At 32.1% G+C, this 23,116-nt stretch overlaps 6 protein-coding genes and 1 non-coding gene across 8 annotated transcripts; 3 read left to right on the top strand and 4 right to left on the bottom strand.

Moving 5' to 3' along the window:
- The first annotated feature begins 462 nt into the window (after positions 1-462).
- On the top strand, positions 463-2,471 carry LOC145092687 (sec-independent protein translocase protein TATC, chloroplastic-like). Its single transcript, XM_079030655.1, has 4 exons — positions 463-793; positions 1,346-1,650; positions 1,733-2,023; positions 2,117-2,471. The coding sequence occupies exons 1-4, from the start codon at positions 562-564 to the stop codon at positions 2,324-2,326; spliced, it is 1,038 nt and encodes a 345-aa protein (XP_078886781.1). The 5' UTR covers positions 463-561; the 3' UTR covers positions 2,327-2,471.
- Positions 2,472-2,714: 243 nt separating this feature from the next.
- LOC145092688 (putative histone chaperone ASF1A) lies at positions 2,715-4,022 on the bottom strand. The gene is made up of 3 exons (XM_079030656.1): positions 3,697-4,022; positions 3,332-3,447; positions 2,715-3,268 (listed from the first exon to the last, which is right to left on the bottom strand). Exons 1-3 carry the CDS (start codon positions 3,803-3,805, stop codon positions 2,825-2,827), a joined length of 669 nt encoding a protein of 222 aa, XP_078886782.1. The 5' UTR covers positions 3,806-4,022; the 3' UTR covers positions 2,715-2,824.
- A 1,210-nt stretch (positions 4,023-5,232) lies between these two features.
- LOC145092684 (uncharacterized) lies at positions 5,233-6,823 on the top strand. Its single transcript, XM_079030652.1, has 4 exons — positions 5,233-5,432; positions 5,534-5,627; positions 5,723-5,932; positions 6,010-6,823. The coding sequence occupies exons 1-4, from the start codon at positions 5,358-5,360 to the stop codon at positions 6,726-6,728; spliced, it is 1,098 nt and encodes a 365-aa protein (XP_078886778.1). The 5' UTR covers positions 5,233-5,357; the 3' UTR covers positions 6,729-6,823.
- Positions 6,824-7,496: 673 nt separating this feature from the next.
- EMB93 (Mitochondrial transcription termination factor family protein) lies at positions 7,497-8,590 on the top strand. The gene has a single exon (XM_079030651.1). The coding sequence runs from the start codon at positions 7,557-7,559 to the stop codon at positions 8,493-8,495; it is 939 nt and encodes a 312-aa protein (XP_078886777.1). The 5' UTR covers positions 7,497-7,556; the 3' UTR covers positions 8,496-8,590.
- Positions 8,591-8,989: 399 nt separating this feature from the next.
- LOC145092685 (shikimate kinase, chloroplastic-like) lies at positions 8,990-11,896 on the bottom strand. Of its 2 annotated transcripts, none has more exons than XM_079030653.1 (11): positions 11,749-11,896; positions 10,678-11,012; positions 10,519-10,571; positions 10,380-10,434; positions 10,192-10,264; positions 10,019-10,106; positions 9,861-9,943; positions 9,649-9,778; positions 9,467-9,545; positions 9,313-9,377; positions 8,990-9,232 (listed from the first exon to the last, which is right to left on the bottom strand). In XM_079030653.1, exons 2-11 carry the CDS (start codon positions 10,901-10,903, stop codon positions 9,197-9,199), a joined length of 888 nt encoding a protein of 295 aa, XP_078886779.1. In that variant the 5' UTR covers positions 10,904-11,012; positions 11,749-11,896; the 3' UTR covers positions 8,990-9,196. The 2 variants fall into 2 exon arrangements, with proteins under 2 accessions (XP_078886779.1, XP_078886780.1); XM_079030654.1 differs by having other exon boundaries at positions 11,808-11,896.
- Positions 11,897-15,066: 3,170 nt separating this feature from the next.
- Positions 15,067-18,309, bottom strand: LOC145092682 (uncharacterized). The gene is made up of 12 exons (XM_079030650.1): positions 17,906-18,309; positions 17,423-17,532; positions 17,222-17,332; positions 17,070-17,127; positions 16,890-16,979; positions 16,715-16,809; positions 16,436-16,627; positions 16,228-16,285; positions 16,019-16,133; positions 15,675-15,744; positions 15,475-15,546; positions 15,067-15,367 (listed from the first exon to the last, which is right to left on the bottom strand). The coding sequence occupies exons 1-12, from the start codon at positions 18,105-18,107 to the stop codon at positions 15,251-15,253; spliced, it is 1,290 nt and encodes a 429-aa protein (XP_078886776.1). The 5' UTR covers positions 18,108-18,309; the 3' UTR covers positions 15,067-15,250.
- A 4,405-nt stretch (positions 18,310-22,714) lies between these two features.
- Positions 22,715-22,821, bottom strand: LOC145096623 (small nucleolar RNA R71). The gene has a single exon (XR_013703998.1). It is a non-coding gene; the product is annotated as a small nucleolar RNA R71 (small nucleolar RNA).
- Positions 22,822-23,116: the final 295 nt, after the last annotated feature.

Genomic DNA, 23,116 nt, shown 5'->3' with positions numbered 1-23,116 from the left:
GACGACATTCACATTTCTACTTTTAATTGGATTAAAAATAAATCTAAACTTCGTTCGATTGATTGATTAGTCGGTTTGGCTTTTGTTGTCTAATTTAAACTTTTTTTTACCGACTTAAGCCCCTTGTCTATGTCCTTGTTTTTCTTGTTTTAACGCTAATGTGTTGATTGCCGTTCAAACAAAAAATAAAATAAAAAAACAAAAGAAATAAAAAAAACTAGACGCAACCACATATTTTCTGTTTAATCAAACTGACCTTAATTTGAGAAATAATGGAAACTTGGAGGTAGTGAGTGGTCCATACTTTCAAAATACAAGGGGAACAAAGAAAAAATGGTTTATCAACACTTTTTGATCAAGCGCACGATTAGAACGCCAGACCTGTTTTGCTAACATGCACCGGTTAAAAATATCGGTTAGATGGTCACCAAAGTCCAAAGGTGTATAATTTAGGACCAGTCATCACATCAGAATCGTTCCCAACAAATTATACGAACCCAAAATTCAGTAAAACCCCAGAAAAATAAAAAATCGAAATTCCACCCAAAAACATCAAGAAAAATGGGAAGCACAAATGCCCTCATCTTCAATCTTCATCTCAACACAAACAACTGCTTCAGCTGTGTGAACTCAAGAACAAATCCTTCAACTTCTTTGCAAATCAGTCAAAGAAAAACCCCTTTGAGTATCTCAAGTAAAAGACATAGAAAGAACAGCAAAGTTGTTTGCTTTGCCATTGAAGATGTGCGGGAGATGCAGAAAAGGCTTGGAATCGGGGGTACTGGAACAGTAGGTAAGTTCGATAACGAAACTTGAATCCTCGGATTTCTTGATTGATTAATTTGAACATCTACCCAATCAAGTTTATGTGTTTTTTTCTTCTTCATATTCGAACATATTTGAGAAATCCCTTTGGTGACTTTTCGTACATGAATCTTGAGGTGGACTACTAATAACTTTGTTATTTAGTTTTAGTTGATTTGTAAGGTATGGAACAATCTTATCTTATCATGATTTGATGACAGACTCATTTGTTACTTGAATTTTGTTATTTATGAGGTTTAATATATTCCAAACATAGTTTTAAGGATTGCATTACGGATGCAATTGCAATATTACAGTTAATTAATAATTATTTTAAAAGGGTCCATTTTTACCATCTAAGATTCTAAGTTATGTGGATTTATGAACTCAAAGTATTGGTCAATTGACCTAATCTATTGAAACTACTGAATTAGTAGATTGCATTCTTTTTTGCGTGAATTATGAATCTGTTTTGTTAATTAGTAAGCTATTCAGCAAGTTTAATGTTTCATTAATAGTTCTTCTGTTGTTATATTCATAGAGGTGGCCGATGACATCAAAGAAGATGAACTCGCAAACAATGATCCAAATACCGAAAGTGCCCTTTACAATTTTCTATACCCAGATAAAGAACTCCTCCCTGAAGACAAAGAAATGACCATTTTTGATCATCTTGAAGAGCTTCGAGAGAGAATCTTTGTGTCAGTTTTAGCAGTGGGGGCTGCTATTTTAGGATGCTTTGTATACTCAAAAGATCTCATCATGATTCTTGAAGCTCCAGTTAGAACACAAGGTGTTCGATTCCTTCAATTAGCTCCTGGAGAATTCTTCTTTACAACCATAAAGGTCATATCATATAACCATTGGGTATTTCATTACCATTTTGAGGCTCCATCTTTCGAGGCTAATTTTGTCTTTTTGTATACAGGTATCAGGGTATTGTGGTCTTCTTCTTGGAAGCCCAGTGATTCTTTACGAAATCATAGCTTTTGTTCTACCTGGATTAACAAGATCCGAAAGAAAATTTCTCGCCCCAATTGTTCTTGGATCCTCGATTCTTTTCTACACAGGGATCGTCTTCTCCTACATCGTTCTCACTCCAGCAGCTTTAAACTTCTTCGTTAATTATGCAGAAGGAGTCGTTGAATCATTATGGTCAATTGACCAATACTTCGAGTTCATATTAGTACTCATGTTCAGCACAGGGTTATCTTTCCAGGTAAAACGAAACAAAACCCACCTTTTTCTCTGTTTTACAATTACTTTGACTTATAAAGTCAAACATGGTGGTTTTGACTTTTATGAATTATAGGTTCCAGTTATACAACTTCTGTTAGGGCAAGTTGGATTAGTGACTGGTAATCAGATGTTATCAGTATGGAGATATGTTGTAGTTGGAGCTGTGATTGCAGCTGCCATTGTGACTCCATCAACGGATCCTTTGACTCAAATGCTTTTGGCGGGACCCCTTTTGGGGCTTTACTTTGGTGGTGCATGGACTGTTAAGTTGATTGGGAAGTGATTGGGAATGAGAAAGATGAAAGAATGTATTTAGATGTATGATGATATTGTTTTGTTATGTGTTTTTTTGTAGAATGTATTATTTGTTATTTGTTAATGGTACATAACATGTTGATTATAAGAACAAATGATACTCTACTTTGTTACTCACATTTGCACACTTCTATATTGAGTATTGCAATTATATAAATACAATGTACATCATATAATGGGAACATTTATCAACAAATCTTTCTAATTGTATGATTTGGTTAGATTTCTAAGTTGTTTCATGTTGCTCGACATTTTATTTGCTAATCAACTTTCTCTATGCAACTGATAAAGAAAATACACCTATGAGAACTTCACAAACACCACAAAGCACCAAACTATCAAATGACAAAGAAAGATATAAAATATAAGATATCTAAATATAATATCACCATAATAAGCATCACATCTTTTGTTCTTGAAAAACATAAACTTTAAAAATTTCAATTAAAGAAAATGAGAAAACTTTTCAAGCAGACACCACAGCAGGCTGATGATCCTGCAACAAATCTGTTCCTGTTTCTTCTCCATCAATACTTTTCATTTCAGAATTAACAGGATTCAATTCTTCAAATTGAGGTGAAGCAACAGTCTGTTGATGTTCTTCCTGTTCATTCTCGATTTCAGGTGAATGATTAGGCTGCTGTTCAGATTGCTCAATGCTTTCATTTTCAGGGTGAAAATTGATGGGAAACTTTGTGACTCTAGGCTTATCAGCCAAAATATTTCTTTGAACTTTATCTATCAATACTTTTTGTGGAGGTTCTTCTTTCAAATGTTCATCTTCATAATCATTGTTTACATAGTATCCTACTCGAACAAATTCTTGTCCTAGATATGAACATGTCAATAGCAGAACTGTAACACCGATTATATCCTCTTCACGGATTTTTAATGCATCTGGAGGGTCTGCCTAAAATGGATTTGATTTAGTTCGATGATTTCAGAACAAAAAAGTACGAAATTTTAGGGTTACCTCAAAGACAAAGCGATAGTTCCCAACATTAATTGGCCCAACCAGGACGCTTTCGAGAACTTGATCATAGGTTTCGTCTTCAGCAGATCCCACATAAGTAAGTTTCCATTCCAAATCTGTGAAAACAAAATTAAACCAAAAATCAGGTATTGAAACAGAAATCATGATTTGAGACTCGAGCTAATAATTGTTCTATTGATCTCTACTCAAATCAATAAGTTCAAATAACAGAAATTCATGAAAAGGAATCCAAAAACTACATGAAACTCATCGAAACACATACAATTCCTCGATTCGATTCGAGATAAAAGAACGGTAACAAAGGAATATGTAAACAGAAGTAGCTTAGATGGATATGAAGTTACCGTCTTTGAGAGAAAGCAAGCACTCATAGGAGATTTCGAACTGGAAAGGACTAAGGAAGGGCGCTGGATTGTTTAATACACTAACATTTGTTAGATTCACGGCGCTCATGATTATCTCTTGAAGATGAAGGATAAAAAACCCAGATCTCTGTGTTTATTGTGACCTAATTTTACAAAATTATAGAAAACTGTAAGGCGAAAATAACAAATCAGGATTACTCACACAGAAAATGAAACAGATTCACGGGAAGAAGAATTGATGAGTAACTATAAAGAGAATTAGAATTTTGGCGGGACAAAATTTTGGCATCCCGCGTATACAAGAGCTTGGGGTTGTGGATCGGGCTCGTATGCCTTTTGGGTTATTGAAAATTTCTATTCAATAGGCTGATCCGTTTTGAGGTTGAACCCGGATTCATTCCCTAAAATCAAAAATAAAATTATATAAAACTTAAAAAAATATAATAGTTGTTAAAGTTTCAAAATAATACAATTATAAGTCTATTCATCATACAAACACAAATCAAGTATTTATCACCATAAAACATTATAAATGTTTAATTCATAAATTATACGCAATTCGACTTTTAATTTCACCAATTCAACTCTTAATAACGGTTACTAACCCACATTTTTTTGTTTTCTAATAAATAAAAAATGATCAAAAGATATAGTAATCAATTAAATAATAATACTAAATAACTAAAATTAAAATATGTTTAGTGTGTGCTTGAAAATGTTTTTTCATCTTAAAAGTGCTTTTGGTAAAAAGTATTTATTGGTTTATGATTTTTTTAAGAAGAAGTTTTTAAAGTGTGTTTGAGTTGGTTTTGTGGTGAGAAACACTCCTAAACATCCATTTAAAAAATTTAAACATATTGATTTGTAAACATGTTGAAAATTTTAATTCTCAACCAGTTCATTTAATTACATAGGTTAGATGGGTTGATTTATTCAATCAAATGAATTGAAAATATCAACACAACCTATTAATTACTAGCTTGGGTTTGGATTAAGATTGTCGGCCCTATATATTACTGATAAAAAAGATATATATAAATAAAAAATGAGAAACTCAACACCATGTTTTTGAAGGAAATAAAATACACGGTTTGGCTTGGGTTGATTTATGTTTTGTTTGATTTTTGTTGTAATCAAACTTGAAAAACAACCTAATGGAACTGGGATCCAAACAAAGAACATCATTTTGCATATCATTTAATAATTATAGCTGATTTTTATTTTTATTTTTTAGAATGTTCTAATGGTATATCTTGTAAAATTATGTGACCAATCTTGCAAAACCATAAAACCGAATAAAAAAATATACCTATTTTCCACATAATAACATTACAACAGATCCGACGTAAAATATATAGATTCCCCTTTTACTTGACCAAATCGCCCAAACCAAGTTCAATTTAATATTTTAGAAATGTTTGGTTGTTTTATATATAAAAATCAATTTTTTTTAATTAAAAAAAGTGTTTGGAGACGAATTTTTGTAACATTTATAATTTAGTAATCAACTATTTTCAAAACAAATTGATAGCCATAACCTAGTCTCTGTGTGAGGGTTCTTGGTGTATGTTGACTTCCTGATCCCAAAACCCCCGTAAGAACGCCGAGAGAGAGCCGAAGAGAAGAGAAGAGAAGAGAAGATGAGCAAAGAAGACAAAGAACGGCTGAACCAGTTATTAGTCCACCATCTCAACACCATCCACGAAACTTTCCAGGTATGATTTACTTTCTACCATCACCAACAATTTCAAATAAATCGGAGCTCTTCGATTCAGAAATCCTTTTTATATTGATCACCATCAGAAACTGATTCTAGGTTTTGAATCAAACTCCGCCGTCTTCGCTCGATAAAGGAAGCTGGGATGACGTCGTCAAATTGGGCGAACATCTCTATAAACAGGCCACTACTGGTGATTCCATTCTTCTCTCAAATTTTCAAAATTGGATTTGAGATTTCGACTTTTGGTTTCATTTATTGAACATAAATTGTTTAACGATTGTGAAGTCGGAATGCTTTGGACTGGAGAAGGGCCTGATGCAAAAGCACTCGAGGAAACCATGGCGTCTTATTCCAATTTGCTACAAGGATTCCTTTTGCTTTCACATGGAAGTAAGATCGGTGCAGGAACTACCCTTTCAGCTTGCATCCATGCATCTGTTAAACAGGTTATCGATTGCAGCTTTATGCTGCTAAAAGAATCCGTTGCCTCGTATGGTAATCTCCCATTCCTTCTTCTACAAACACACATATTCAATACATCTCTATTGATAATATATGTGTCAAATATGCAGGAAACAACAGTAAAGCACATAAACTTTCGATTCCTCAGATTGTAGGCACTGTTTGGGATGCGTGTTCTGCTCTTAAAAAGACTCCCGGAACAAACATTACTGCCATAGGCCGATCCATGACTCAAATTGCAGTTTCCGTAAAAGATGTTCTTCGTGAGATGAAGGAGCTTAAACCCACTATCAATGAGGTCTCAAAACCCACTTCCAATGAGGTTTCAAAACCCCAGAATGATGATGCACACGAAAGTGACAACTCATCTGAGGGAGATTTAGGGAGTGATTTGTCACCAGAAGAGATGAAGGTTGCAGAATTAGCCATCAATGTTGTGTCTGAAACCCTTTCAACAATCAAAGAAATTATTCGGTCAATCACGGGTCTACTCAAGAACCCACAAACTGAAAATGAAAGTGTTCAAACAGTGGATTCTTTAGAGAAGTTGTTGGTGATTTGTAAAAGTATGGGATTGCAGGTGGATGAGATTGGAGCGTGTCTTTATCCCCCTCAAGAAGTTTCTGCCATTAGAGGTGCTTCTGAGAAAATGATGAGCTTTGTTGGTGAAATGCAGGTGGAAGTGGAGAAGATTAAGGGGAATTCAGATGCTTTTGTTCATGCGAGTAATGGTTTGATGAGTTGTTTGAGGGAGTTGGAGTTAGGGTTAGGATGTTCTTCAGATGATGAACTTGTGGGTGAAATGGAAAATCTTGTTGTCGATGATTAGAGATTGATTCTTGTTGCAATTTGATAGAGTATTTTCAATGAATTGTTATGAGTTTTAAGACGTTTTGGGATAATATGATAATGTTGATTTGTATCTTTATACGTGTTTTTTGTGTTATTTTACAAAAAAAAAAAAATGAAGATGTTTCAGCATTTTTCTATTTTTTGATAGCTTTTTATCATAAAAATAAAATGTAATCATTAATCCTCCTTAATAAATAATGGTTTTTTTTTTTGCCATATGTCATTTTCTCCTTCATTTGGACAATGGTATTTTCTAAAAATTTTTAATTTTTTATTTTCCATTTGTCATTATATTGTATTTTTCATTTTATTACATTAAAATTCCACATTTAATATGTAAGTTAATATATATGTAAGGTATTTATTAGAAATGATTTATATATATAATGTATTCAATGTATTAAAGCTTTATTAATTTTAATAATTTAAGTTTTTTTCTTATTTTTCTTATAATTTAAACTTCTCAAATTATTAAAATTTTATATTTAATTTTTTTAACATGGATCAAACTACAATATTACAAAATATGCGTTAAAAGGATATAAGGATAAGTTAATTTATTGAATGGCTTCGTAAAGAAAACCGATTATTATCTTTTCGTTTATGAAAGTTACAAAAAGACCCTTCAACTTCATACCACTTCACAATATTGCAGCAAAAAAATGATGTATGAATTTACAGAAAGACCCTTTAACTTCAAATAACTTCACAATGCTTCACCAAAATGATATTTTATATGACTCGACCCTTTCTATTTTCGTTGAAACACATCCTTTGAAAACGCACACACACAAACAACTATCAGATGATAATTAGATTCATTCATGTCCCTCCTCAAGCTTCAATACCTCCTCAATCGCCTCAAAACCTTGCCAAAACCCACCACAAAGTCCTAAGAAGAGCTTCAATAAACCCTAAAAATGGAGTTCTTAGTACCACCGCACCACCACCACCACCACCGTTGGTCACCACCGACTCCGGCCTGCTCTTCCGAGAAAAGATTCTCTATCTCAAAGCCCTAAAAGTAAACCCCACAAAAGCCCTACAAAAAAACCCAAATTTCCGATCAACTTCACTCCAATCCCTAAAATCCGTGGAGAATTGTCTCTCTTCAATGGGGATCCAACGTTCGGAATTCGGGCGTATCTTCGATATGTACCCTCAGCTTCTCTCCTGTGATCCCCACTCCGATCTTTACCCCGTATTCGATTTCCTGTTAAACGACGTGGGTCTCCCTTACTTTGAGATTCACAAATCGATACTTCGGTGCCCTAGACTTCTGATATCCAGTGTAGAAGATCAATTGAAACCCGCATTGTTATTTCTAAGAGAATTAGGGTTCGTGGGTCCTGATAAAATCACCTCCCAAACGACATTACTGTTGGTTTCAAGCGTAAAAGGCACACTGATGCCCAAATTGGATTTCTTGATTGGATTAGGGTTTTCGTATGAAGAAGTGGTTAACATGGTGTTGAGATCACCTGGGTTATTAACGTTCAGCATCGAAAACAACTTTAAGCCCAAAGTCAGCTACTTTCTGAATGAAATGAAAGGGGATTTAAGCGATTTGAAGAGGTTTCCACAGTATTTTTCATATAGTTTGGAGGGTAAGATTATGCGTAGGCATCGATTGTTGGTTGAGGAAGGGCTTTGTGTACCATTGTCGGATATGCTCAAGATTAGTGATGGAGAATTCACTGCTAGGTTGATTGAAGCTAGGCTTCGGTTAGGTGATAAGAGATGATAGATCTTTGTAGTTTCACACAATTTTAACTGTTTTATAGCTCTTATATTGTTGAATGAATCTATGGCAAATAAAGTTCATTGTATTTGCTATTATAGCATATGGTGAAGTAATCATGCATTGTTAATACAACATATTTCCATAAAGTTCTTGGTTTGTAACTACAAGAGGGTTATTTTGTGGTTCTTGGTGCTAAAGTATCAACTTAAAGAAGTATAAGTATGTTGTTAAGGTGCTAAAGAACGATGGTTTATTGATAATTCGGTTTGTTTAGAGCCCTAGTTACATAGAAGTCGATGAAAAAAATCCAATGCATTCTTGCTAACGTAACTTATGGAGACTTTTCCCATTAACTCGTAATTTTTTCTCCATTTCCTCAAGCGTAGTGTCATCATCTTAGTTTTTTAAACATTATTTATCTTGAAATCACTTTCTTCAGACAAAATTTAATGTGACGAAAATAAGCAACTCAAATGAACCAATGTGAGATGAAGTAAAACACAAAGAAATCTTGACTTTATTTCTTGAAGACCAAAACAAGATGATACAACAACGAAAATAATTTATTAAAAAAATTCCAACTTTACCCACAAACAGTATAAAACACAACACATCCCCCAAATCCTAAGTGAACCCTAAACTCTATTTCCCACCACATTTTGTAGGCTAATTGCACAACTTACAAACCCAAAATCATCTTTCTATTCCTTCAAGTAGTCCTCAATTTGCACCAATGCCTGTCATAATCCATAACAAATTAAATATCTAAAAAAAAAAAATTCAAAACATAAAATTAAAATTTTATATATATAAACACCTCAATTGCAATTTGAGTTGGATTAACACTGCATACATCTCCAACTCCTAACTTGTCCGCAATACCTGAACACCATTATAAAAATACATTAAAAAAAAATAATCAATAATTTATAATTTTTATAAATTTAGAAAAAGAAAATTTGTATACATACGTTCCAAAGATACCCTCACACTGGCATTAGTGTAAGCATCACTTCTTTCTTCCCAAAGTTTCGATAGTCGCATGATAGTCTACACATATCAAGAAAATGACATAATAAATTGTCAATTTAAGATGCAAAATTATTGTATAATTTAAAAAATAATAATAATAATAATAATAAAAGATGTTTACTTGTGTGTAAGCATCACCAGATCCATGATGCAAAAGCGGGCGAGAAGCAGTGCCTATAGCAGTTAATCTTTGTGCTAATGCATCCAAGGGTACATCTATAAAGACACTTATACCCTTGTGCATGTATTTCCTGTTATTATTTTTTTTTAGTCAAATTAACCCCATAAAATATAAAATATATAAAAAATAAAAAATAAAACATTAAATCATACCAATTAATAGGCCGGACAACAGCACCTCCACCAGTTGAAATAACAAGCCGATGCATCAATGACAGCTTATGCAATACCTCAGTCTAAAAAAAAGTACAATACAATTGAAGGAAAGAAGGGGTAAAAATGTAATTTCATGTGTAAACGATAAAACGAACCTCGTTATCTCTAAAATACCCTTCGCCATGTAACTTAAAGATGTCTGCAACTGCAGTTCCACCAGCAGCTTGCTCGATTAATTTGTCACTGCAGGCATCTAAACACATGAATTTTTTTTTATCCAATTTGGTTATTTAATTAAAAAGAAAATGGATTAAAATATGTCACAGACCTGTCAAAAAAAGAATAATCAAGAACTTCAGATAATATCTGCCCAATTGTTGTTTTTCCAGATCCCATCATTCCTACATACATACAATAATAATATTAATAATAATATATATGAATAAGAATAAGATGGTAATAATTAATAAAAGAAAAATGAAATATTTAAAGATGGAAAATGTCATTAGAACTGACCAACAAGATAAATACACCTTCCACTCAGACATGGTTTGATCTCCTCAGACTTTTTCTGCAATTCAAAAATTAATAAATAAATGAATTTTCGTTAACTATAAAGTCTATAATATGCACATTGTGTAACATAATATAATACCTTTAATAACAGATCCTCCTCAGCAATAAAAGTTTCTGATTTAAGTAGTGAAGCTACAAGAAGAAATTAAATATAGAAAAGAATGTTAATATAAATAAATAATGTGCGTTGCATTTCTTTCTTTGACTATGGAATTCCCAATATACCCTCAAACATTACCTGGAAAATTTTTAGAAGTACATGAAGCCTTTAACCCTGCTGTTCTATGCCCAATTGCTGGTTTTATAGTTGCCAAATGATTGCAATTTAGCAGATTATTAACTCTTTTACTTTTATTTTTCTCAAATCTTGTATATAACCTCGTGGAATTGTTCAGTTTTGGAACTGTATAATCTGAACTAGTCCATGTTGTTAATTGTAAGCTCTTTGAAACTGTGGCCTCCATTCTTTCTGTGATCCAAAATCCAGAAAGTTGAGATCTTCTTTAATATGAACAGCAGCCTTATATGATTCACTGGACACAATTACGGAATTACCCCTTCCAATCAGCTTGGCTGCAAAAGAAAATTATTGAATTGGTATCCATTTCCCTATTTCTGCTTTCAGTTTCAAACTAAATCATAAGTTATAGTTATAGCACCCCTATGAAATTTCCCCTAAAACCATATCGAATATCAACTACAATTATGATTTACTCACACATCTTTATAAAAGGCTGCATTTTTAGTTTGTTAGCAGACCTAATACCTTTCAAGCTTCCGAATTCACAATTGATGTGGATCATGTTGTAGATTTAACACCATTATTACTCTATTTCAAGCACTTGTCCCAAAGAAAGTTATGTAGTTGGCAATTCTTTCTCACAAATTTAAAATCCCAATCAATTTTGAAAAGTTTAGTGAAAAATTAAAACTATTGGCATCGAAAGTCAAAAGTGCTGAAAGGAGTAGGCGTGAATTATCAAATACTTCTCCTTCAATGTTCCATAAACACATCTGGCATTATCATCACCTATCAGAAACCCTTCCTATCAAGTATCGATAAGGATTTACCATTTAACATTGTTATGAATGTTATCGGCGAACATGCATCCTAAAGAGATCGACACGACAAATATACTTCAAATTTTCAATAAATCTATATGGTCTAATTCTAATCCATTTGTTAGGCTTACCGAACTTCAAAAAAAAAAGCTGACAAAGTTCCTCATTTGTAATGGATTTGGGGAATTAGAATCAACATACAACGAATTACGTACACGAGTTTACAGAAAGAGGTGCTGATGAATACCTGGATCGAAAACGGAGAATTAATTGAAGCGAATTTGAATGTGGGATGACGAATTGTACCTAACTAGCTTCAACTTGACTGGATTTATGTGAGCTTCTCCCACCAACCCCCACCACCAAACTCTATTTTACGAGAAATGCGTGGTAAGTAAGAGGCATTACTTTTAAAACGATTCAGATGCAAATGTATTATTATACTAGGACACAAATGCAAATCTATAATTTCACAGGGATCCAGATGTAAATTATAACTTCATAAAAGCTATAAATTAAATTTTTTTCTATACATTAAAAAAAAAGACATTAAATATAAAATAATAATTACATTATGAAATTTTATAATTATTTTGCACGATATTATAAAATATATATTCATCAGAACAATATTATTCAATAACATCTACTCATACTTTGCATTTAAATAAAATTTAACACAAGTTTCAAATTAGTATTACAACTTAATGTTATGATTAATTAATTTAGAAATTACTTATTTATTAGTTTTTTTAATTTCGATCATGATGGTTAATTGATTATAAAATATTGTTTGTAAGTTATTGCAATGTGATTTTTTCCTAATAATTAATTAAAACCGACTTATTTTGAGAAATTGAATTATAATCAAAAATAGTTTTTTGAAATTTTGTATTTGATTTGTTATTCTATATTTATAACATTTATACCTTTTTAACTATTTTGAAAAATAGTATGTTAATATATTTTTTAAGTTTATTTTATATTTTGATTTAAGCTTTGGATTTAATATAATATTTAAACTAACAAATAAATGTATTATAATAATTATTTTAAAAGTCTATCAATAATAAGATAATATTTTGTATTCAATAACATATTTTGAATTAATATATTAGTTATATTAAACTGGAAATTAAAAAAGTTCTAAAGGTTTTAAATATATATGATAATATAGAAAAAATGTTTATTTTATAATATACTATGATAATGATATTATTATACATTTATTTATAGCTAATTAATTTATATTTTAGTTTTTAGATGTATTGTTTTGAAATACTTAAAAATAAACTATTACAAGTTTTATTTAATTCATAATTAAATATAACTAAATATTATTTGTGAAACTCATTGAGATTTAAAAAAAAATAAAAATAAATAAATAAATAAATAAATAAATAAAAATCGGTCGGTTCTTTTATTAAATAGTATTTAGGTATTTGATTGATTATTAGTAAAATATTCAAACCTTAGGTTTTGGGTCACATAAATTGTTTACTAAGCTAAAGAAATAAGCAATAAAATAAAAGTCAAAATATTCAATTTGACACATAATGTTTTATGTATATTTAATCAAATTCCTCTTCAATCAATTTTGTTTTTTACACATCAATCAATTTATGAATATCTTGAAATGATGCTTATAAAGCAAAAGGCTGGAAAGAAGTCTCGACAGAAATTGTACTTTTATATATATATATATATATATATATATATATATATATATATATATATATATATATATATATATATATATATATATATATAACCTAATACGGAAATTTTGGATTTTTGGACAAAAGGATTTTATAGACAATTTTAATAAATACTTTACAAAAAGCAATATGTATGATGATTTAAATTGTTTATTTTTATTTACTTTACATTATATTTGCATTTGATTTAATGATTTAGTTAATGACTTATAAAAGTAATAACTCCTCTTTACGTATACTATTGGCGACTTTAACTTTTTTTAATACACAATTTACCATTTAGGTTGGCGTATATCTTAAACACTATTTTCACTGATAATAGTCCGTTAAATCAATAACATCTCCAAGTTGCCAATAAATATGTCTATGTCTTCTAAAGATAACTAATTGTTATTTATATACAAAAATTATCAAACCTGTTAGAAACAACACTTTTTCACCAACAATAGCCCATTGCACCAATAATATAAATGAGTTGGACATGATAGATAAATGTGGATATTACATGGAATTACTTGGCAAAGTAAACCAGATTAAAATCTTATTTAATCATCGAATGTTTCAAATGTGGTAAATTAGGGCTGTAAAGCATTGCAAATGATTCGCGTTTATTGATGAATGGTATGAGTTCACTTTTTCATGATTAATCTATATTTATATCTATATTTATTTATATTATATTATAATTGAGTTCATCCAAATAAATATGATTTAATATATATCTCATATCATATTCAAGCTTGCAAGATTCAACTTTCAAGTAATTAGTCATTAGTAACAATTTAATAATTTTTTACATACATTACTTTTAATAATCATGACACTAATTTTATATTATAAGAGTTAAATATAATACACATGTGTATATTAGATCTAGCTTAGAGAATGAGCAAAAATGATGTTGTTCACAAAATTACTACACTAATCATATATGACTACTTGATATTCTGATTGATTTAATTTAAGTTTTTGCAGAAGGAAGATAGATTTATTTACAACTTTAATGTTTCAGGTTTTTGCCAAATCTCTATATATTATAATCGAAATGGGAGTTGAAGTTTAACTACACAAAAAACGATGTTGTTTGACAAAATTACTTCACTTCAATATTTCGATCATATCACTACTCGATGCTCATATTTAACGTAATTCAAGTTGTCATGGAAAGAAGACAAATGTATCTACAACTTTCATGTTTTATTTTTTTTGTCAATTACGTCATTATTGTAGTCAAAATTAGAATTAAAGTTGGACTACAAAAACAATGATGTTAGACATAATTACTTCGCATCCATGTTTTGATCATATTTGACTACTCGATTCTCATATTGGTGTTATTCTAATTGCTGAGGAAAAAAACAAATTTATCTACAACTTTCATGTTTTATGTTTTCGTCGATCATGTCATTATTGTAGTCAAAATCATCGTTAAAGTTGGATTAAAGTGACTGCCGGAACTAAAAAATTGTCAAATAAGCAAAAATTGATTTAATTTCATAGTTAAAATTTTATAAATAACCTTATGTAAAAGTTATTATGTCATAGTTAATGTAAATAACATAACCGTTTTAAACAACATACATTTTTCAATACTTTAGCAACATATTTTTAATCTGTGCAATGCGTGCACAATCAATTCAACTCGCCTGATATACAAATATGCACTCCATACATCCTAACTTGTATTAGATCATAGTTTAAGCCCTCATTAGCACCCATGTTATTGGATTCGTGTTCCAATTATACCGAGTAAATATCCAATGACATTAAAATCACCAACAGCCTTCGTACTTTAACAATTGCAATAGTAAATTTACAACTCTTTACCAATCATCAAAGTAACATCATGAAGGAGAATTAACCATCATTTTTTATCATTTCTTTAAAAAAGCCAAAACATAGATCATTTCATCTCAAGCCATAAAAGATAAAAACACCACCATAACAATCGTCTATACACAATAATCATCAAATCAAACGAGTCTTTACTCCAAAAACTTTGAAAAAAATAAAAATAAATCTATGCAGTCTTCAATGTTTATGTTGTGCATAAATTGATGAGCGAACAGAATATTGAGATGGCACAGGTTTTCCATTCACATGCACTTGCTCCAAAAAGTCCACACGTACTGATCTAAACTCATATCTCTGTAATTTATTTTTTTTGCAAGATTTTTTCAAAAGAATTAATAAATTATGATCATAAAAATGAGTGTAATGCTTCAAAATGTCATGATAATATATGCTTAACAAACCTTTTCATTCCATGAAAAACCATTGTTGTGGAAATAAGGATCCAATAGAGTTACCTGGTCCCCTTCTTTAATCTGTTCAAGAAAAAAAGAAAAAAAAAAACACACACACAACTTTTTGGTCATATGGATCAAGATTCTCCTGAAAAATCATAACTTTTGGCTTAAAGATGTATAAAAAAAAAGATTTTTATGACACTTACAGCATCTTTCTTTATCCCATATACTGTAAGCACAAAACATAGTTGGTTTGAATCACACACTAGATAATACCTGCAAGAATTCATAAATGAGGGCAAATTTGTAAAAATGTAAGGACTTAATGGGAAAAAACACCTTTTCTTTTCTTGTAAAGTCATTCGTTATAATATCAAGTTAGAAAGAAACACCCATATATACACGTAAATGACCGTTTTACCCTTACATTCCAAAAGACAAATTTCACGATCTTAAAGGGTCAATGTCTTAACCCATTAAGCCAAGTTTTTTTTTGGGCTTAACCAATTAAGTTCAAGATTAAGTGAAAAAGAAACAAGATTTGACTTACAAGGGAGTAATATTATCATGCTTAATGAAGAAAATCACTTTTCCCACAATTGCAATTGTCTTGTTAAGACCCTCCAACAGATTATCAATTGTGGCCCTCTTGTGAGATGGGTTCACTGAACACCACAAAGAAAAAAAATTCCAAGTTAAAACACAAATAATACATAAAAGATAAGTTTTTATGGGAAATGACAAAATTGGGTCTCTTACATTTAACTTCAGCAAGAGATGATGTCAAAGAAGCAAGTCTTTTGGCCTTAATTTGTCCCTGGAAAACAATTACTTCACATCAAAGACTCGAGCTTTTTTATCCAAGAAAACACAATCTTGATTTCTACTTTTATTTATCTGAATATTTAAGATACAATCCTCTTGGATTTTAAAAAGAAAAGGGTAATAACAAAAGAAAGAAACTTGCCTTCAACAAAGTGTCTATCTTGTCAAAAAGATTGACCATTTTCTGAACTTCCTCAGTGGCATTAAGACAAGGATCTTTAGATGCAGCTGCTTCAAATCCACTGAGGGCTCTTTCGTAATTTTCCAGATATGTATTCACAGTAGCAGAATTGAAATATAAGTCTGGGTTTGACTTCATGCTCTCATCTTTCTCCTGTTACACCATGAAAGGAAGAATATTAGATAAAAGTTGACTTTTTCAAGTCAAATCTACAATATACAATATAAATTTCGAACATACAGCGTTTTGGTATGCTTTTAAAGACTGATGTAATTTGCTGTGATCCCATGCCCCCGTCACAAAGAAACATGTCAAACAAGCATTCCCAAGGTTGTCTGTCGGAAGAACAGAAGGGTAAAATCGTCAATACACTTATATTCTTATGTCTTGATCATAAATTATACAATAAACTTACACCATGAATTCCCATCCTTCACATCTAAAGCAATAGCTTCCTTTGCGTGTTTTATGCTTTCAGCAACAATTTCCTCTTGATTATCAGCACCTAAAGATTTATTAAAAAAAAAGGTAAAATTAAAAATATATATATAACATAAGCAACAACCACATTAAAAAAACAAGAAATGTTTCTTGCCTTGAGCCATTCGTCTTTCAAGCATTGATAATTGGCTAAGTATCCTTTTGTTTGGACCCTGTATTACCATTAAAATGAAAAATGTTGGAAGTTAATTAAGTGAATATTAGTAAGAATTTATAAAAATATATACAAGGGAAGTGATAATCAACCTTGCTTAGAGCAAGGGTAAAACAGTTTCTTGTTGCAGGTAAATCTCCTTTTTTCCAAATGCAATTTCCTAAACACAGCCAAGCATCTCCAAGAGATGGATTCAGTTTAACCTGTAAAGTCAAATAGTTGATTAAAGAATGAGAGATTTTATTGAACTTATGTATTTTAATATGATTAAAAGATATGATCAGTTGACTTACAGCTTTAGAAAGATGATCTTCTGCTTTTTTTGAGTATTCAGGGAGCACATCCAATATTTTCCCTCTCAAGTATTCATATGTTGCACGTTGTGTAGGCAATTTCCTTTGTTCTGCACATCACGATCATAATAAAACCTCACATAGTTTCATCATCAATCCCCATTAGCACCATTAAAGTTGCATCATATGATTCTATTCATCCAGATTAATCTAACCCGGCATTCTAATGCGTTTTTTCTACCACTCTAATCGACTATTAACACTTAACCTAGCTTGTATTCGATTAACCTTCTGCTACGAGAAATCATATCATGCCATTCAAACAAAATAAGCGACCATACACTAAAAGCACACACACACACACACACACACACACACACACATATATATATATATATATATATATATATATATAGAGAGAGAGAGAGAGAGACGATTACAATGGTGAGAGCTGAAAATCGTAGGGTTTCGAGGGAAGCGTACCAGGAGGAACGGAATCGAGGAGATTGAGAGCGATTTGAGATTGCGTTTGCAATTTGGAAAATTTTTCATTAGGGTCTGAAGGGAAGTAAGTGTCTCGTATCGTGTACAGATCATTTGCTGCTTGTGTTGCCTTCTCCATTAAATCTGATGCATCTTTTCCTTCTTCGCTGAATCGATTTTCTCCGCTCATCATACCAGTCATCTGTTTACTGAATTACACCGAAGATTTGAACTTAGATGGATCTTATATTCTTGTCTGAATTTGGATCTTCCCCTTTTGCCTGGAGTTTGGAGGGCTCTGTGTTCCTCGGCGCAGTCCACATTCAGTCCGAAGTCTGCAATCCAGACTCAAGACTCCTACAGTCCAACTGCAAAAACGCTCCTCAAGACTCAACACTCGAGAGTAGGAAAATGTAATATTCCAAAAAAAAAAATTGTTATTTTACTAGATTTGTGATTTAACTATGCGATCCAGTTATTTTTCTATTTATTAATAGTTGTCATGTCTAAAAATAAAATAAAATAAAAGTTAAATATAAAAATCAAAGTATTTGATAATTTTGAATTTATAAAAAAATAAAAAATAATAATAATTTATTATAATAATTTTTTTATTTTTTAAATTTAAATAAAGAAAAAAAAACTAATGAGTTTTAATTTTGGGAATTTTGAAATTAAAAGGTAAGTTTATTAGTGAAATTAATATCCATTTATTACTACATTTATTGCAATTATTATATTAAAATGTTATGTGGAATTTAATAAAATATAAAAACTCATAAAATAACATGTTGAAAAAAATTAATTCAAAATAACCATAAAATGATATTTGACAAATTAAATGAGAGTGTGACAAGTGACAAAAAAAAATTTTATATATTAGAAAGGATTAAAAAAAGGTAAATGTCTTTGTAGCTCAATCATGTTATATGTTACGGTTTAAAAGACCACTATTGGTTTTTTTTCTGCATTTTAGGGGAAAAATTGTTAATTTACCGGCTGAATTTGTCCATTTACCTGTTTTAAAAGGTTACCCATACAAGTTACAATACACATAAGCAAGTGAGTCAACTCTTAGTCAGATCGATGGCCATGTCACCGAGTTGGGTCTTCGTGGAATACTTGGGCCCTAAGAGTTACTACTTACTGTGGACCCTCTATTATGACATAAAAGGAGGGACAAATTGGTTGAAACCCTAAATATTCATTCCCTTTTTACACTAAACGATACTGACATTCCGACAAACATCCCTTTCACGTGAATCACGATGGCTACCCCACCACCACAGTCACCCAAATCACTATCGATAAATTCAAGGGACCGTCTCAGCTTTGACGATTTGCATACTATTTTCTGTGAATGTGGAGCTCAGATTGCGGAACAAAAACTTGAAGTGGAGCGTTTGAAAGAAGAAATGGGTCGAAATTTGGTCATAAGCAGGGTGGACCTACTGCATTGCATTGTCGGTTAGAGCAGACAAAAAAGAAGTTGCACTCCGTGACTATGTTGGTGGTCGGACTGGTGATTGTGATATTTGATTTTCTGGTGGCTAAGGTTTTTGATGTATTGAAGAAGTGATGTGTTAGTATTCGTGGTGTTTGTGTTGATCAGGTAGTATTGTGTTTGTATTAGGTTTTATCTGTTTGTATTAGGGTTTATGTGTTTCAGATGTGTTGTTATTCAGTTTAGTTCATATGTTGATATTAATTTTGTGAACGTGGATGAAGACTTGTGTATGCACGGGCAATTGTGTCATTATTATAATCTGAGTATCTTGTTTAATATATTTGTTTGGGTTGTTTAGAAGGGTTTAAAAATTAAATTATGTTTTATCAAGACAATAACCCTCATCAATATTGTTAGTTAGTGCCAAATAGGGGGTAATTTTGTCCTTTCACATTTTACCCTCGAGTATATACACATTTGAGACACAAATGTGGGCATATTTACCTTTATTTGCTCCCTTCTTCTTGTTTCCTTTCAACTGACCTTACTAAAATGGTACATGTCAATAATAAGAACGTCGATGAAAACAGTGGAATTCTCATGTGGATTTAATGTGATGATAAGAACATCAACTACTCCGTCCAACCCTGTTCGAATCTTCTATGCTTGCCCCAAAAAGGTACATGTCAATTTCATTTTCATTCCACTGTTAACCTAGATTTACAAAATCATTTTCTAGGTTTTGGTAACATACTCCTAAAACTTTCATGTTAGGGTCCTCGTGATGGGTTTATATGTTGGGCAGGCGAAGTGGAGACTACGAACACAAGTGGTGAAGAACAAGTGTTTACAAGTTTGGTTAGGTCAAATAAGAAGCTTCAATCGGATATCAGGAAGCTGAAATTTTGGTTATTTCTAAGTTGGGTTGTTTTCTTTGTCATTTTAGTCTATAAGTTGTAATGGATGTGTAATAGATTTTCCTTGTTATGTTTAACAATCTACTATCATGTTTCCTGTAATGTTTAACAATATATGTGTAATGGATTTGTAATCGTTTATTCTATTTAATGAAAATGTCATTATGTTCTGTGCACATTACACATACAATTGTTTATTGATATTGTCATATTTATACCTATTTTTAGGCAATATTTAAGTACGTTTTTATTAAATAAATTGATAATATGTTTAGAATAATGATACTTATGACTTTAAATTGTTATTTTCAGTAAATTAAAAGGATTTTCGAAGAGAGGGACCAAAAGTGACAATATGAGGAACATGGGAGACTTGAAAGACAAGAAAAGAATAAATCCTCGATAAATATTGAATTCACGACGTGGCAAAGTCGGCCACGACGTGGCACGAGTGTTCTAGAAGATAGACATCGCGACGCGGAGGATTTCCTTGTACGGTACAGATAACTTGAAGCCCACGACGTGGCAAAGCTGGCCACGACGTGGCGCGGGTTTTTGGAGATTATTTAAGTTCTCCTGATTATTACGAAAGGAAGAAGCTTTTGGCTGAAGGAAAGAGTTCCAGGAGACGATTCAAAGCGAAAGAAGAGTTCTGGAAGAAGGTTTTCAACACCAAAAAGAATAGAGGTTTATATCTTAGTTAAATTAGAACATGTCTTTTATTACTTTTAGCTGTGTTGGTTTAGTTGCTATGAAGAGCAGCTGAATCTAGCTACTATTGTTTAGCTAGATGAAGCTTCAACCTTTTGAATAGTTCAATGTTTATGGATTAAGTTTAGTTGGTAAAAATTGCTTGTGTTTGATTTGCATAACCTAGCATGCTATTGTTTGCTTTTCTAATTACTTGATTGCATGTTCTGTGTAGCTTAGTGACCATTAAACTGCATGAACTTGTTTACCTAATGATTTAGTGAACATTGAATTGTTAGAGCTAGGATTGACCAATCTTAGTTAGTAATTAGAATAAATAAAGCTTAGCTGTGCTAAAGAACGTGTATTGTGATCATAATTGCGTTTATACAACAAATCTTACATAGTATATTTGCATTCATAATTAGTTCTATGTTTAATTATGTGTGAACATACATGGTTTGACATTAATTAGTTAATTATTGGTAAGTTAGAACTAAATTACTAATATAACTAAAAACCAACTTAATAATCCGTAATCATTAGCTAGCCATAAGGAAGAAGTGGATTCAACTAGACAAGAGTGTGTTTTTAATTATTGAATTTGAATTGAAGTTCATCTGATCTTGTAAAATCAGATAAAACCCCTTTTAAACTTGTTAATAATCAGGTTAATTTAATATAAGTAAATTAATTAGAAACACCGTTCCCTGTGATCGACATCCGACTTACCCAAGCTATACTGTAATCTGACTAGGTACACTGCCTATAAGTGCATAGTTAGTTAAGTTTGTTAGGTTATAAATATTAAAATTAGTGAGTACTTTTTGTGCACATCAAGTTTTTGGCACCGTTGCCGGGGAACGACTTAGTTTTTAGCTCATTTATTTGCATTAAATTAATCGATCCTTCTTGTGGGGTAAAAACCACAAAAAAGTTAATTTTTCAGCAAAATAAAATTTTTCTGTTAGTCATAGAGTCCACGACGTGGCCATATACCTGCCACGACATGGACAGTTAAAAAACTAGATTTTTAATTGTTAGTTAGTTTTTCTTATTTTAGTTCAGTTTTACGTTTTTAGTTTAGCAAGTTGCAGGAGTTCATGACCAGAAGCTCAAACACACACTTGGTGCCGCCACTTGAAGATCCCGAGTCTGCACTTCACAAGAAAAAGACGCCCTTACAAGAATTGACGTCAGCTTTTTCTAGGAAGTCGGGAAAGAAGACAAGAGAGTCAAGATCATCCGCGAGGCACAAGAGCAATCTTGAGCATTTGGATCATAAGCCCGTCCAAACCGAGTCTGAAAGCGATACCGAGCCGGAATTTGAAGAACACACGAGCGAACCCGAGAACGAGCCAAGGAACGAGATGGCAACAATTGAAGAGATGTCCATGGGAGCTTACAAGAAGCAGATCCAAGAAGATGTGGGTCCCGGTTTAGTCCAACCCGCAATACCTGCCACTGCCACATTCGAGTTGAAGGGGCACATATTGACTGCACTAAAGGACATCCCATTTTTTCGGGAAAGATCATGAGGATGCTTTTAAGCATCTATAGGAAGTCAACGACATTGCGGATTACTTCAATGTCCCAAATGTCAACAGAAACACAGTCTTGCTTAGGATGCTTCCCATCACTTTCAAAGGAGCTGCTAAGGAGTGGTTAAAAGCACTCCCACCGGGTACAATCACCACTTGGGCTCAAATGCGTGAGCAATTCCTGGACCAGTTTTGCCCGCCATCCAAGATAGCCAAACTCAAGAAGGAAATAGCCAACTTTGAGCAACAGCCGGGGGAGTCATTATACGAAGCATGGGAGCGGTACAAGGGCTTGCTCAGAAATTGCGCTCAGCATGATCTAAATGTGCAGCAAGAGATGTCAATCTTTTATGATGGGGTCAACGTGATGACAAGATAACTCCTTGATTCTCAAGGACCTTTGACAAAGAAAAATCCAAGGGAGGTCAAGGAGCTAATTGAAGAATTCGCGAATCATTCTCGCGAATACCACAACCCTAGGCAAGATGGAATCAAAGGCGGAGGAGGGGCCCAAACTGAAGAAATAGCAGCTGTAATGGCCAGCTGAATAATATGGATCGAAGGATAACAAAAATGGACCAGTCAATACATGCCATAAGAGTGGGTTGCGAGAGAT

This window comes from Lactuca serriola, chromosome 3, assembly GCF_051521515.1.
Source record: "Lactuca serriola cultivar US96UC23 chromosome 3, Lser_US96UC23_V15, whole genome shotgun sequence".
NCBI lineage: Eukaryota > Viridiplantae > Streptophyta > Magnoliopsida > Asterales > Asteraceae > Lactuca > Lactuca serriola.
Note: the sequence above shows the minus strand (reverse complement) of the source record. Positions and strands in the feature narration are given on the sequence as shown.

What these genes read in the sequence shown, in the direction of transcription:
- LOC145092687 (XM_079030655.1), top strand. Translation starts at nt 562, where the DNA reads ATGGGAAGCACAAATGCCCTCATCTTCAATCTTCATCTCAACACAAAC. An exon ending in CGGGGGTACTGGAACAGTAG is followed by an intron (nt 794 to 1,345) that starts GTAAGTTCGATA and finishes TTATATTCATAG; the next exon opens with AGGTGGCCGATGACATCAAA. An exon ending in TCTTCTTTACAACCATAAAG is followed by an intron (nt 1,651 to 1,732) that starts GTCATATCATAT and finishes TTTTGTATACAG; the next exon opens with GTATCAGGGTATTGTGGTCT.
- LOC145092688 (XM_079030656.1), bottom strand. Translation starts at nt 3,805, where the DNA reads ATGAGCGCCGTGAATCTAACAAATGTTAGTGTATTAAACAATCCAGCG. An exon ending in CTTGCTTTCTCTCAAAGACG is followed by an intron (nt 3,448 to 3,696) that starts GTAACTTCATAT and finishes TTGTTTTCACAG; the next exon opens with ATTTGGAATGGAAACTTACT. An exon ending in ACTATCGCTTTGTCTTTGAG is followed by an intron (nt 3,269 to 3,331) that starts GTAACCCTAAAA and finishes AATCCATTTTAG; the next exon opens with GCAGACCCTCCAGATGCATT.
- LOC145092684 (XM_079030652.1), top strand. Translation starts at nt 5,358, where the DNA reads ATGAGCAAAGAAGACAAAGAACGGCTGAACCAGTTATTAGTCCACCAT. An exon ending in CCATCCACGAAACTTTCCAG is followed by an intron (nt 5,433 to 5,533) that starts GTATGATTTACT and finishes AACTGATTCTAG; the next exon opens with GTTTTGAATCAAACTCCGCC. An exon ending in CTATAAACAGGCCACTACTG is followed by an intron (nt 5,628 to 5,722) that starts GTGATTCCATTC and finishes ACGATTGTGAAG; the next exon opens with TCGGAATGCTTTGGACTGGA.
- EMB93 (XM_079030651.1), top strand. Translation starts at nt 7,557, where the DNA reads ATGATAATTAGATTCATTCATGTCCCTCCTCAAGCTTCAATACCTCCT.
- LOC145092685 (XM_079030653.1), bottom strand. Translation starts at nt 10,903, where the DNA reads ATGGAGGCCACAGTTTCAAAGAGCTTACAATTAACAACATGGACTAGT. An exon ending in GATTATTCTTTTTTTGACAG is followed by an intron (nt 10,107 to 10,191) that starts GTCTGTGACATA and finishes AGATGCCTGCAG; the next exon opens with TGACAAATTAATCGAGCAAG. An exon ending in CTGGTGATGCTTACACACAA is followed by an intron (nt 9,546 to 9,648) that starts GTAAACATCTTT and finishes TGATATGTGTAG; the next exon opens with ACTATCATGCGACTATCGAA.
- LOC145092682 (XM_079030650.1), bottom strand. Translation starts at nt 18,107, where the DNA reads ATGACTGGTATGATGAGCGGAGAAAATCGATTCAGCGAAGAAGGAAAA. An exon ending in GAAGGATGGGAATTCATGGT is followed by an intron (nt 16,810 to 16,889) that starts GTAAGTTTATTG and finishes TTCTTCCGACAG; the next exon opens with ACAACCTTGGGAATGCTTGT. An exon ending in ATCTCTTGCTGAAGTTAAAT is followed by an intron (nt 16,134 to 16,227) that starts GTAAGAGACCCA and finishes TGTGGTGTTCAG; the next exon opens with TGAACCCATCTCACAAGAGG.